Raw genomic sequence first — 12,529 nt, forward strand, 5'->3', positions numbered from 1 at the left:
TTTTGTCGTAGCTAGCATTGTTGATGTTCATGCTAGCAGCAGCATGTTTTGCATTGAGGTGATAGCATAAGCTGGATGTGGTGATGAGAAAACTAATTTCATTGTGTTAACGTTAGATGTTTTATTGTAGAATAACATAATAATTTCTTTTCTTTAAAGATTGCATCTGCAGGTAACCAATATTAGCACATTTTTAGTTCCATTCCCGAAGCAGCCTAGAGTACACTTGTAGCAGCTGGATTTAAACCAGGGAGAGCTCAATTAACACCTAGTTTTGTAGTTTAATGCCTTTTTTCTGTATAAATTCTCTTTAAAAAAACATGAAAAGCTTCTGGGAGAAGAATAAGAGAGACGCCCTCTTCACTTTGAGATTTCCTGGTTACGACACAAATATTAAGAAAACAATGATCCCTATAGAAACAGTTTGAATGGCATGAGACAAACAGACAGGCTGTCGTGTGTGACTTTAGATCAACTGCAAAGTAAACATGATAATCTGTGCAGCATGTGATGTGACACATGCTTTCTTTTCTTTTGCTTTACACTATTTCCTACTTTGTCAAATTAAATCTATGCTGTATGCGTTTTCGTTAAACATTTGTTTTTTCCAGTACATCTTGAATAATGCCATTAACCTGTTGAGCTGTAGGTTTGGGCATGTGAAATTGTCTGACTTCATGGTGTTTTTACAATGTTGTCGAATGATCTGCAATACAGTAATCTAATCTGTGTGGTTCTGTTTTAGGGAGATGGCTGTTCCATATGAAGGCCAGTCTTTTGCTGCACTAAGGAGACAGTGTCGGCTGAACGGTCATCTTTTTGAAGACCCACTGTTTCCTGCATCTGACAAGTCTTTGTTCTACCAAAGCAACCGCAGCGGAAGAGTCACCTGGAAAAGGCCCAAGGTGAGAAACAGGAACAGATCCAGATGATATGGATATTTTATATGTTAAAGCTCTCTAGATGTATAATGGTAAAAAAAATAATGACTGCAGACATTTGGAGGATTGAGTAACTTTGCTGAATAAGGTACTGAATTAGACAACAGAGATGAAATCACAGGTCAGATGATTTGCAGAGAGGACAGAAAAAGACCAGACATGACACAGTGGGTGGTTAAAGTGGTTTTCAGATTAAAAAGAACCAAAAGAACTGATTTTGTTGTGGACAGGATAGGGAGAAGAATGTGTGGAATGTGTTCCAATAAATTCAGTGTGTTTTAAGTAACGGTGTATTTCAATGGAGCAGAGCGTTTTTGCAGCAACAAAAACAGCTGCCTTGTTGTGTTTTGTTGAAACATGATACATGAAACATTATAGAGTTATTGCCTAATTGCTTCCATGTCTTATCTGCTACTGTATACGCTGTAGAAGTCTTGGCGCACACACACAAATGACCTCATGCTTTCATTGAGGTCACACTCAGTGTTATTTAGTAGTGCTTTCATTGAGGTCACACTCAGTGTTAATACTGTATTTTTAGTTTACCATTTTGTTTACCACTGTTGTATTTGCTTGTGACACAGTGAATGAATACGAAATCTAAAACATGTTTTTCTGAAACATCTCTGTATACAGTAGGTCTTTGTTCAGCCAGGTAGTAGCTCTTTATATCTCACCACTGAGCAGCAGGTGAACTTGGGGTTAAGTTAAAATAACACCTCCCATTCTTCTCATTCTTTGTTTGCACACAGTCAATGATGGGATCCAGGATTATAGACTCATAAGAGAAGTGTTCTGGTCTCATAGTACTCCAGTAAAAAAACAACAATAAAATACTAATGTGATTTTAAGTGAAGATAGATCCAAACATAAATAAAACTTCCTTATGCATACAGAAGCATCATGATGTTATAATGCAGACCACTGAACAGATATCATATGATTTCACTTCTTGACCTAGAATTTGGAAATATTTCATAGACTTGGACAAAACAGGATAAATACTGTGCCAATTTTTCTTTTCTGCAAACTCAGTAGACTGACTCTGCTGGGTAGGAAGCCCCTGTTATTTTTTAAATATTTTATTTTGTGAATTAAGTTCGCCCCAGCATCTGAACACTCCATTGAATGTAGTTCACTTTTACTGTCAGTCATTGACAATTTGAGCTGCTAAATGATTAAACAGGAATGTGAGAGCACTCCAGTCGATCAATAATATTGATTTGTTCAGGGAGTGCAGATGGAGAGAGAGGAAACCAGCTATGTACAGAGTGACAACATGTTTTACAAGCTGCACGTATCAAAATTCTTGTAACACAGCTACGGATTAGAAACTGACCAGAGCAGATTAACTGTAACACTTGTTTACTATTATAACTCACTTACACGGAGTCAGTTTCGGAAGTCTCATGCTCCGTGTTTTTTTATCATAACTTTACAGTCCTAGATAAGGGCCCTTAAGCCTCCGGCTGTCAGCTTGTATAAAGGGCGTGTCAGATCTCACTGAACAAACGTTAATACCACATGTCAAATATTGAAATAACATTTAGGTAAATAGCATTGATTCTATGAAGCTGTAGCAAATGTTTTTAGAGCACCCCCCCATGTTCGTCAAATGTGAAAACACTTTTCTACCACTGCTACATAACATTTCCTGATTCCTGATTTCCAAAAATACCAATATTAGACAGAAAATAAATTAATTACTGCTCCGAGTACGAGGACAAAGTGCAACACAGGACTGTTGGTTTTGATTCTATTCATCAACAAAAACAAAGTGACCTGAGGTGATGCTCTGTTTCTATTCAGCTGAAAATTAAGCATGAATGTCACAGAACGAGATGGGGGAAGAAGAAAATGTGGTTGCTTTCTGTCAGCCTGTTATTGTGTCACCTCACAGATTAGAAAAAACACACAAACATTGAAAAACAAATCCAGTGCACAACAAACATTGTGGTTAGTGGTAAGTCTGACTGAAGGCGGTTTATGAGTAAGACTAGAGAAAGAAGTACTGACACAGTCAGACCCACCGAGTGAATGATCTTTACTGTCTGAACTGCCATTTGTCAACACTCACTCTCACGACATCCAAAGTACTTCTGGACACACATTTATCAGTTTGACTATACATGTGTCATTTTGTGACTTTATTGTGAATTAAAGTACGCCATCAACTTTTATTAAAGTTAAGTTGTTATAGATTTGGTTTAGGTGAACCCTTGGCTAAAATGAAATATTATTAAAAAATTTTTCCTATCTTTTTGATTGGCTTCCTGTTCATAGCAAGAGAAAATCTGTGGCACCTGAACTAAAAGAAGAAGCTTAAATAGAACCACCCAGACTGGTCCTCAGGTCCTGACGTGTTTTGTGGTTAGTGTGTGCGTTTGTATAAATAGTACAGCTTGTGCATTTAAAGTAGTGCCTTCCAATTTAAGAGGAGTTAACATTCTCTTTGGTTTCTATACATATACATCAGACATTTTGTCATGTGACTTCACAGAAAACATAAAATTTACTGGGAACCCACAGGATTTAAATAGCAACTTTTTTTTGCTGGGGCAAAAGAGCAGGTCTTACCTTCAAAGAAGGACTTTGTAGTTTCATCCACTATCCCTTAACTCAATGCAACATTGTGTGTATTTGCCTGGCACTAAGCACGTTGATTATTATCAGTTGATTATGATTATGGTCATGATTAAACACAGGATGTTTATTAACTAACTACAATATATAAACAATGTAACAGTATAGAGACAATAAAATAATTCTCTTTGACTAACTGACTATGAGCACTAAGCATACATTAGCAGTCTTAAGCACCGTGTGGCTATGAGGAGGGATCAATGTAAACAATTTACATAGTAAATCTCAATGTCAGTCACATACCAGTCAGTGAGTAAGACTTTGAGTGGAACCTGCGTGGTGTGTCTCAGGTTTATTCCAGCTCTATCATTTTGCTTCCATCCTCTTGAAATATCTCTGTTTTTCACTTTGAACATTCAGAGGTCATACTTAGTTAAATGGTGAGAAGCTGTAACCAGAATTTATAGTATAATGATTAACCCAAAGCCCAGAGGATACACCCTTTTTACAGTCATGCCAACTGCTGCTACTACTGAATGGCTTCCTCACAACATCTGTTCAATGACTGACAGAAATTAAGTTGCCAAGTTCAATTAAAAAAACTACAGAAAATATGCTTCACATGTGATTTACAGTTTACATTTTGGTTTTGCAGGAGTTATGCAGCAACCCACAGCTGTTTGTGGATGGTATCAGCGCCCACGACCTGCATCAAGGCCAGCTGGGAAACTGCTGGTTTGTAGCTGCCTGCTCTAGTTTGGCCTCCAGAGAGTCTTTATGGCAGAAGGTGAGACCAAACACACAGACACGGTTTGTCCATGTTTTATTTCCTCTTTTGGTTACCGCTGTGGAGTGTGTTTAATTCTTGGCTTCATCACCAAGTCATTGGAGATACGCAAATGATACTCATGCATAGTTTTACAGCAGATCCCGCCCCCTTGTGGGTCAGTGAGGTATCGTGACAGGATGGACAGCACTTACGCACATATATTGTATCATATCATGTCATGTCATATATTGTGTCATGTATCATTACAAAACCAAGAGTAAAAATAAGTAACAATTGAATCCATTAGGTGGCACCATTAACCTGTTTTTCAGGTATGATACAAATCCATGCATGACTGCCCTTTGTAAGCTTTTACAATTGTTTTGTGATGTTTGTATAGTGAATTTACAAATACAGTCATCATAAATTCATGGCTGTCCTCTGTCATCCTTTTTAAGGCGTTTGTTTGGTGTGTTGTTCCTGGAAACTCAGAACTTTCCACATTTTTTTGGATTTACTTCCATGATTCCATGACTTAGCATTTTTTTTCTTTTTTTCTGAAAGGTTGTTATTCACATTCATTTCAGGGCTACAGTACACAGTGAATGTGTGGCAATGTGGTTAAAACAAAGCCTTGAATGTAAATATATTTGAAACTTTTAGTGTAGGAATTGCCCTTTTCCAGTCTGACATCTTGTCTCTCACTGAATAAAAATGTTTTAACTTTGAAATTATTTTTGATTATTATTTTTAAGTGACTCAGTACTTTAACAATAAGCACTTTTTTCAATATTTCCATGTTTGTCTGTTACCTAATCGTATATACTGCAGGTTCTTAGCAGGATTAGTTGAGATTGTGTTTCCTGGGATGTGTCCGTGTTTTTTCCACTGATAGTTACTTCATTCCTCCTGTGGGCTCTCTTAGGTCCTTTAAGTTTTCCACCAGCTAAAAGCAAATTAATATCAGCTTTAGGTGTTGTTGCTACAGTACAAGAGGTTGTTGTGCAGCAGACGTTTGTCCTGGTGTGAAACACACAATCGTGTCTACTGAGGGTTTATTTTTGTCATTTGGTTGTCCTGCCCTCTTGGCATCATTTCCTGGTTGTATCATATTAGTGTTTACTATGTATCTTTTTTTCAATGCAAATTACAGTCTGTCCTTGAATATGTTTATATATTTAGACCATCAGAGACCTGTAGAATATGAACTGAAACTATTTTGCGTTGATGTAACTTCCCCCCTGCCGTCTATCGCTGTCTTCTACCCCCACAGTCCACTCACCCATATATTAATTACCACCAAAGAGAGCACATGGATGGCTTTCACTCGATATTTAATAGATGTCACTCCATTGATCTCTGCAGTGTGTCAGGCAGAAAGTCATGCATTATGTTTGTGATATTTCCATTCATTACTATTCACTTTAATGAGCACTGAAAGATAGAAAAAAAAAAACAAAGACAGTTATTACACAATATAAAAGAGCTGATCACAAAAAGCCATTAATGAGCACTGAAAGATAGAAAAAAAACAAAGACAGTTATTGCACAATATAAAAGAGATGATCACAAAAAGCCACGTTTTACATCTAAAAATCTTTTTTTAATAATTCTATTCATAGGTAAACAGTTTTTGTGACTTATTTACATTTGCCTTTTTTTATAAGTTAAATATTTAGATGTCAATTCTGAACCTTTTTTGTTTTTCTGTTTCAACTTTTTGTTTTTCTTTTTAGTTATTTATTTAAAAAAAGGTTGATCACATAAACATTCAACTATTTATACCAGATGACGAGTAGTGTATTATGTGTTTTTATCTATGGGGGCTCAGTCTAGGCCCAGAGAAGTTTATGGGTCAAATTAGGCTTCAGTGGTTAATAAACCTGATTGGTAAAGATTGAAGGATGCCATCTGTTGTAATATATGTGGCTTCAGTGGTTAATAAACCTGATTGGTGGCAGTAAAGATTGAAGGATACATTAGTGGAGGCTCAGCAGGAGAGGGAGGCTTTGTGCTCTGTATTCTGTTTCTATTGGCTGAAATATTTCTTTTTGCTCTAGTTTGCTATATAAGGTAAACATTTTGATGTACCCAATATCACAGACGTTCACTGTTGTTTAACTGGTTTGAACTCCAGTGAGCAGCGGAGATTTGCTGCCTCTGCTCCATCTTTGAAAGCAAACAGGAAATACATGACCTTCCTGACCTTGGCTAGCTCAGCGATCCTTTCACCAAACTCCTGCATGTCTGCCTCCAGACATTTTAGCTGAGAATCTCTAGGGTCAGTGGCGTTGCGCCAAAATGTTCCGATGGGTTCTAATAACTGACGTGTCATTAGGTTGGTGAGGTCAGGGGTCCAGAGCTGGCAAATGCCTGTGATTGTGACACGTCCGTGGCCAGAGAGAAACAGGTTCCAACGAGAGAAGCTCAATTCCTGGTTTCGGAAGTCGAGTCGATAAACGGCCTCATGGGGCAGAAGCAGACGCTCACCATCCTGGCGTTTCTGCCCTGACCGCTGTAAGGAAGCAACGCGTAGACGCATCATCTGCAGTGGGAATACAATTGGTTAAGGAAATACAGCTTAGGAGGTTTTGAAGAGAATTTGTTAAAAACTGTTCAATCCAGTGACCACCAAGTGCCCACTAGATCCATAATCCCCATCCTTAATAAAACTCCATATTGATACAATAAGAATTCCAAGAAAGATGTCTCCCATTTGAAAACATTGTCTAATTTCCCTTTCTCTTTTCAAGTACTTTTCACTGGTAACCAATGAAAAGTAGTTCAATAATGTAAAAGTGAGTAATTTCAGCATCACCTCTGCCTCTACTGCTGTGTTTAACCTGCTGGCCATGATCTGTCTGTCATGATGTAAGCATTGTCCACTGGGCAAACGCCTGTTTTAGAAGGTAAATATAAACCTAGTCTTAAAAATGAAGTGACCAACAGAATTAAAGGACTAAATAAATTACATTTATGCATGTGGTACCAGCACCCTCAACAGCAGGAGTAGGGTATTTCAAATGTTAAGTAATGTTTGTCTTTAATGGTTAACCTAGTTAAACTATGATTATTACTGTAAGTAGATAGTACATATAGTTTTGAAAATCAAGTTCCATTTTCCAAGAAAATCATGGTTTTTAGACATCAACGACGCACAAAACCAGTAGAGCTAAGTTTTAAAGATGTTTAAAATGTTGGAAAATGTATGTTTTCACAATTAAAAAACATATGTAAACTACAGCTTATCTTTAGTAAAGATGTATAAACTGGACTATTATATTCTTACAGTCTGTACACAGCAAAAAATAGTCCAATCTTCTCAATGTTTTTTTCCTGCATTATTCCGGTTATGCCTACAAGAGGCTTTATAAAAAGTTTTCTGCAGCCCTTACCTCGGTCAGTGCAGTGTCTTCCTTGAATGCCAGTACGATGGAGTTGTAGGAACCCTTGGCCTTGGCCTTGTCCATGTCCGAATATGTCAATCAAGTCCTGAATGAGTGGAGGACCGTCCTGTCTGTACTGATGCTCTTATAGATGAAGCTCTGCAAGAGTTTCCCTCTCTTTTGCTCTTTCTGTCTCTCTCCCTCACTGTTGCTCTCTCTTTTTCCCTGCACCTTCTTACCACCCCTCCTCCCTCCCTGTTGCTCTCACTGCCCTCAGGGCATTAGGTTAGGACACATTGATTGATATGTCATCAGTGGAGAGGGGCGTGTGTTTGTAGATGAGATCAATGTGTGTCACTCTTTTCAAACCTGCACTGTGACGTTTTAGTACCAAACTTAATTAAAACAAAACTCCACATTATCATCGTCTCTGTGCCTTTTCGGTAATTGTGTTTTAATGTAACCCACATTTTTTTAACTGGCCACCGTATCTGAAGTGTAATGTACGTAATGTGTCAAAATCTCAAATGAAAAACCTTTGAGCTTTTTTTCAGGCGTTAAGCAGGTGGGTGGTGTGTGAGGATGCTAAGCAACAGGCGGCATAGATGACGAACAAGAGGGAATTCTGTCAGTTTCCTAAGGGCCTCTGAGAACTGCGCTGTTCTTACCTCAATGGATCACTTATTTATTTATATTCATTCACATCACTGCGGATGTTGTCCCTGTGTGTGTGTGTGTGTTCTGTTTGTGTGTCTACCTGTCATTGGGGATCTTGGGACCTTGGTGAAAGACTTTCCCTCGTTAAAGACTTAAAACTGTCACCATCTGATTGTTAATTATACACAACAGGTAAATAAGGGGAAACAAACCGAGTACTTGGAAACACTTACACACTAAAACATTGTGTGAAACGGGGTTCTCCTGATGCAGTGATTTTAAACTACATATATTTACTCTACTTTATATATATATGTATATATTTATATATGTATATATATGTATATGGTTTGCTTATTGGCAGCCAATCACAATTCTTCACATTAACAGCCGATCAGCTTGTTTCAGTAGCATTTTCCATGAGGTGACAGCAGATATCCCCAAACCAAAAAGGTTGAAGAAGCTCTTTGTGTATATATCAGTGTTGTGTTCAACTGAACAGGTTTTAATTGAAACAGAAGACTTATTGTATTGCTTTATTCATACATTTTGTGATCAGTTGTTGTTTTATTTTCTTTCCAGGTAATCCCTGACTGGACAGATCAGGAGTGGGATAAGGATAAACCAGATTTGTATGCTGGGATTTTTCACTTCCGGTTCTGGAGGTTTGGTGAGTGGGTGGACGTCGTTATTGACGACCGATTGCCTACTGCAAATGAAGGGCTGATTTACTGCCACTCCAAAGACAGCAATGAGTTCTGGAGCGCACTGGTGGAGAAGGCATACGCCAAGTAAGTATATTCCCCCAATATGCTTGTTCCTGTGACGGAATATTATATTTATTCCTGGATTACAGGATATGCAGTTTTGTGCATCACTTTTGGATGATAATCACAATTCATGTTTAGTATGTTCAGTAATTATTTTAAATCACTAATTCAACATCTTTGTCAAACATTTATTATTCAAGAATGTGTGGATGCTACGAAGCACTGGATGGCGGCAACACTGCAGATGCTCTTGTGGACTTCACTGGTGGGGTTTCAGAACCACTTGACCTGTTAGAACATGGATACAAAGGAGATGAGGAAAAATGTAACGATCTGTTTGAGAGAGTCCTCAAAGTTCACAACAGAGGAGGCCTCATCAGCTGCTCCATCCGGGTGAGGATAAGTAGATCAAACGGAACTAATAGAAATAGAAACAAAAAAAGAAACAATCCTGAAAGGGAAATCTTCATTATGCTACTTCATCATTCCAGGCAACCACTGCGGCAGACATGGAGGCCAGACTGTCCTGTGGACTGGTAAAGGGGCATGCCTATGCAGTGACTGATGTCCGCAGGGTAAGGCTTGGCCACGGCCTGCTGGCCTATTTCAGGTCAGACAAACTCACCATGATCCGCATGAGAAATCCATGGGGACAGAGAGAGTGGAACGGGCCCTGGAGTGATAGGTGAGATAGAAGAGGATACAGATTCTGCTGTTGTCCCTAATATTTACATTAGTAATATGTTTATACGTATGTATGACAAGCAGATATGAACTGTGTGTATTTGTAATACATACAAAAAATATATTCTCAGTGACGTCACTAACAGTGGAAGACAGTGACCTGTGTCTGTTTAACCTGCAGCTCTGAAGAGTGGAACAAAGTCAGTAAGAGTGAGCGAGAGAAGATCGGAGTCACTGTGCAGGACGACGGAGAGTTCTGGTAAGATCTGAAGAGCAATGCTTCCCTCTGGTGGTGGGATCGAGGTCCTTTCTATGTATAACAACTAATAGCTCAGAAAGCAGCCTGTATAAACCTTTACAGTAGTAATACTTTGCATTGTTTTCTGTTTTATTTGATGTAAAGTTAACAGGAAGCAAAATTTGCATTTTAATCTTTCATCTTTCCTTCTTTTATCTTCGTCTCTTTCTGCAGGATGAATTTTGATGATTTTATCGCTAACTTCACGGACCTTATCTTGTGTCGCCTCATCAACACATCCTACCTTAGTTTCCATAAGACCTGGGAGGAAGTGGTCATGCGAGGATCTTGGCGTCGACATGACGATCCACTTATGAACCGAGCTGGAGGCTGTACTAACAACAAGCACAGCTTCCTCCAAAACCCACAGGTGTTCAGCTGTCATTTCACTCATCTGGGCTGTTTAAACACAGAGGAAAAAATGCAATGACCAACAACATTTGTGTTTTCCTGTTTTTTGTTGCCGTAGTACGTGTTTGATGTAAAGAAGCCCGAGGACGAGGTTCTCATCTGTCTTCTACAGCAAGACCGCAGGGCCAGACTGAGAGAGGGGCGGGGTGAAAACCTGCCCATTGGCTTTGACATACACAGAGTCAGCTGAGCTATTAGCATTACATCTACACTGGTATTTTTTTATCACTGTATTTAGAGAAGTGTAAAATTTGCTGCTCTCTGCGTCCAGGTGGAGTTAAACCGGATGTACCGTATGCATGTGAACCAACAGAAGGTTGGAGGAAGCACTTACATCAACTCCAGGTCTGTGTTTTTACGTATCGAACTGACACAGGGGCGCTATGTTGTCATACCAACAACCTTTGAACCCGGTCTGGAGGGTGAATTCCTGCTCCGCATCTTCTCTGATGTATCTGCAGACTGCAAGTAGGTGCCATTCTTTTTAAAAAATAAAAGAGACAATAAAACTAATTTCTAAGTATTGCATGAATATTAAGTAACGTGTTTTCTTCTACAGAGAGTTGACTCTTCATGAGCCTCCAAAGACCTGCTGGTCAGGTCTGTGTGGTTATCCGTCTCTGGTCACTCAGGTCCATGTGCTGCAGGCCAACGGAGTAGCAGGACATGACTCAGATGGAAGTACGTTTGACATCCCTGAATCACTTCTTTCATCAGACTCATTTAGACCTTTGTAATTTTACAAGCTGTTTGTATGATGACACTATCATTCTAATCTTACCTTCAGCTTCAGATCCATATGTGATCATTCGCTGTGAAGGTGACAAGGTTCGTTCTCCGGTCCATAAAAGCACTCGCAGCCCGGTCTTCAATGCCAAGGGACTCTTCTACAGGAAGCACATCAACAAGCAAATCAGCATTGAGGTATGTGTAAAAACGTATTAATTCTAAGGTAAGCTTAGTTAACAGTGAAGTAAATTCACTGGTTGACTTATAACGTACTATCAAGTGCTGTTTTCTTTTTTGAATGTAAATGACTGTCTAAAGGCCCTGTTAGTGTCTGGTGTCTGTTTTTACAGCATTTTTCTTTCACTGTCAGATCTACAACCACAATGTCCTGATGGACTCCTTCCTGGGTCAGGTAAAGTTACCGGCAGATCAAGGAGAATTCCAGCAGACACTACACCTGAGGGGCAAGGGAGATCGCCGTGACAACGACCTCCCTGGGACCATCACTGTTGCCATAGTCACCAGCTCTGTGCTCACCAACATTTGAATAAGACTCTGTCTGAGACATGTCCAAAGGGACAGTTTGTCTTAAACAATGATCAATGACATAATTTTATCATGATAAAAAAAAGTTCTGTTTTTTCCAAAAACGAGCTCAAAAGAGCTAGTTATTATTATTGGGGGTTTTTTTCTTCCTTTTTTTATGTAGTTCCCACTTTGTCTGATTGAATTCAATGTGAAAGCAGCTTCTGTGGATTTATATCCACATCCATATCCTGTTTACTCTTACCTTTATTCTATTTTCATGTACTATTTTGAATACTATAAGTGTCTTTTATATCCTTATTGTGATATTTCTCTATCTAGAAGAAGCTTTGCAAATTTGCCTTGTTTTGCAGTAGCCTGTAGATACTTTTCTTTTTAGCATTAGCTTTGTCAAATATAATTCTATATAAAAATATAGTTTAGAAGCAGTTACCTTATAATACTTTTAAGTTTTATAATACTTTAAGACTTTTATGCTTATATGTTTTAGAAAGCACTACTTTTATTATCTGCAGTTTGAGTTTTACAGAGTTTTAATGTTTACTTGCCTTTACAGTGGTCCAGAAAACCACTAGTGCCACTGGCTACAGGTTTACATACTGCAAGGTACACTTAACGGCCATTGAATTAGGGACATCGAGCGAGTACAGGACTAGACCACTTGTTCTTTGTTTACTGTTTTAATTTTTGTGGCATAGATTCAGAAGAAGAATATTTTATTGTACATGTGTACACACATATACACAAAATATACA

At 38.6% G+C, this 12,529-nt stretch overlaps 2 protein-coding genes across 2 annotated transcripts in view; one reads left to right on the forward strand and one right to left on the reverse strand.

Annotated features, from left to right (window-relative positions):
* Positions 1–12,096, forward strand: part of capn5a (calpain 5a) — a 13,676-nt gene extending 1,580 nt beyond the window's left edge. Inside the window, exons 2-13 of the mRNA XM_008308924.2 lie at positions 746–905; positions 4,180–4,311; positions 8,919–9,127; positions 9,307–9,499; positions 9,598–9,791; positions 9,972–10,049; positions 10,263–10,458; positions 10,558–10,680; positions 10,771–10,967; positions 11,059–11,180; positions 11,287–11,423; positions 11,599–12,096. Coding sequence (XP_008307146.1) covers positions 750–905; positions 4,180–4,311; positions 8,919–9,127; positions 9,307–9,499; positions 9,598–9,791; positions 9,972–10,049; positions 10,263–10,458; positions 10,558–10,680; positions 10,771–10,967; positions 11,059–11,180; positions 11,287–11,423; positions 11,599–11,775 — 1,914 coding nt within the window. The 5' untranslated portion in view covers positions 746–749 and the 3' untranslated portion in view covers positions 11,776–12,096. The remainder of the gene's footprint in view (positions 1–745; positions 906–4,179; positions 4,312–8,918; positions 9,128–9,306; positions 9,500–9,597; positions 9,792–9,971; positions 10,050–10,262; positions 10,459–10,557; positions 10,681–10,770; positions 10,968–11,058; positions 11,181–11,286; positions 11,424–11,598) is intronic.
* On the reverse strand, positions 5,803–8,912 carry ompa (olfactory marker protein a). The gene is made up of 3 exons (XM_008308923.3): positions 7,689–8,912; positions 6,241–6,838; positions 5,803–6,176 (listed from the first exon to the last, which is right to left on the reverse strand). The coding sequence occupies exons 1-2, from the start codon at positions 7,761–7,763 to the stop codon at positions 6,401–6,403; spliced, it is 513 nt and encodes a 170-aa protein (XP_008307145.1). The 5' UTR covers positions 7,764–8,912; the 3' UTR covers positions 5,803–6,176; positions 6,241–6,400.
* Positions 12,097–12,529: the final 433 nt, after the last annotated feature.

The sequence above is a fragment of the Cynoglossus semilaevis genome, chromosome 4, assembly GCF_000523025.1.
Source record: "Cynoglossus semilaevis isolate Cse_v1.0 chromosome 4, Cse_v1.0, whole genome shotgun sequence".
Lineage (NCBI taxonomy): Eukaryota > Metazoa > Chordata > Actinopteri > Pleuronectiformes > Cynoglossidae > Cynoglossus > Cynoglossus semilaevis.

What these genes read in the sequence shown, in the direction of transcription:
- ompa (XM_008308923.3), bottom strand. Translation starts at nt 7,763, where the DNA reads ATGGACAAGGCCAAGGCCAAGGGTTCCTACAACTCCATCGTACTGGCA. An exon ending in AAGACACTGCACTGACCGAG is followed by an intron (nt 6,839 to 7,688) that starts GTAAGGGCTGCA and finishes TTCCCACTGCAG; the next exon opens with ATGATGCGTCTACGCGTTGC.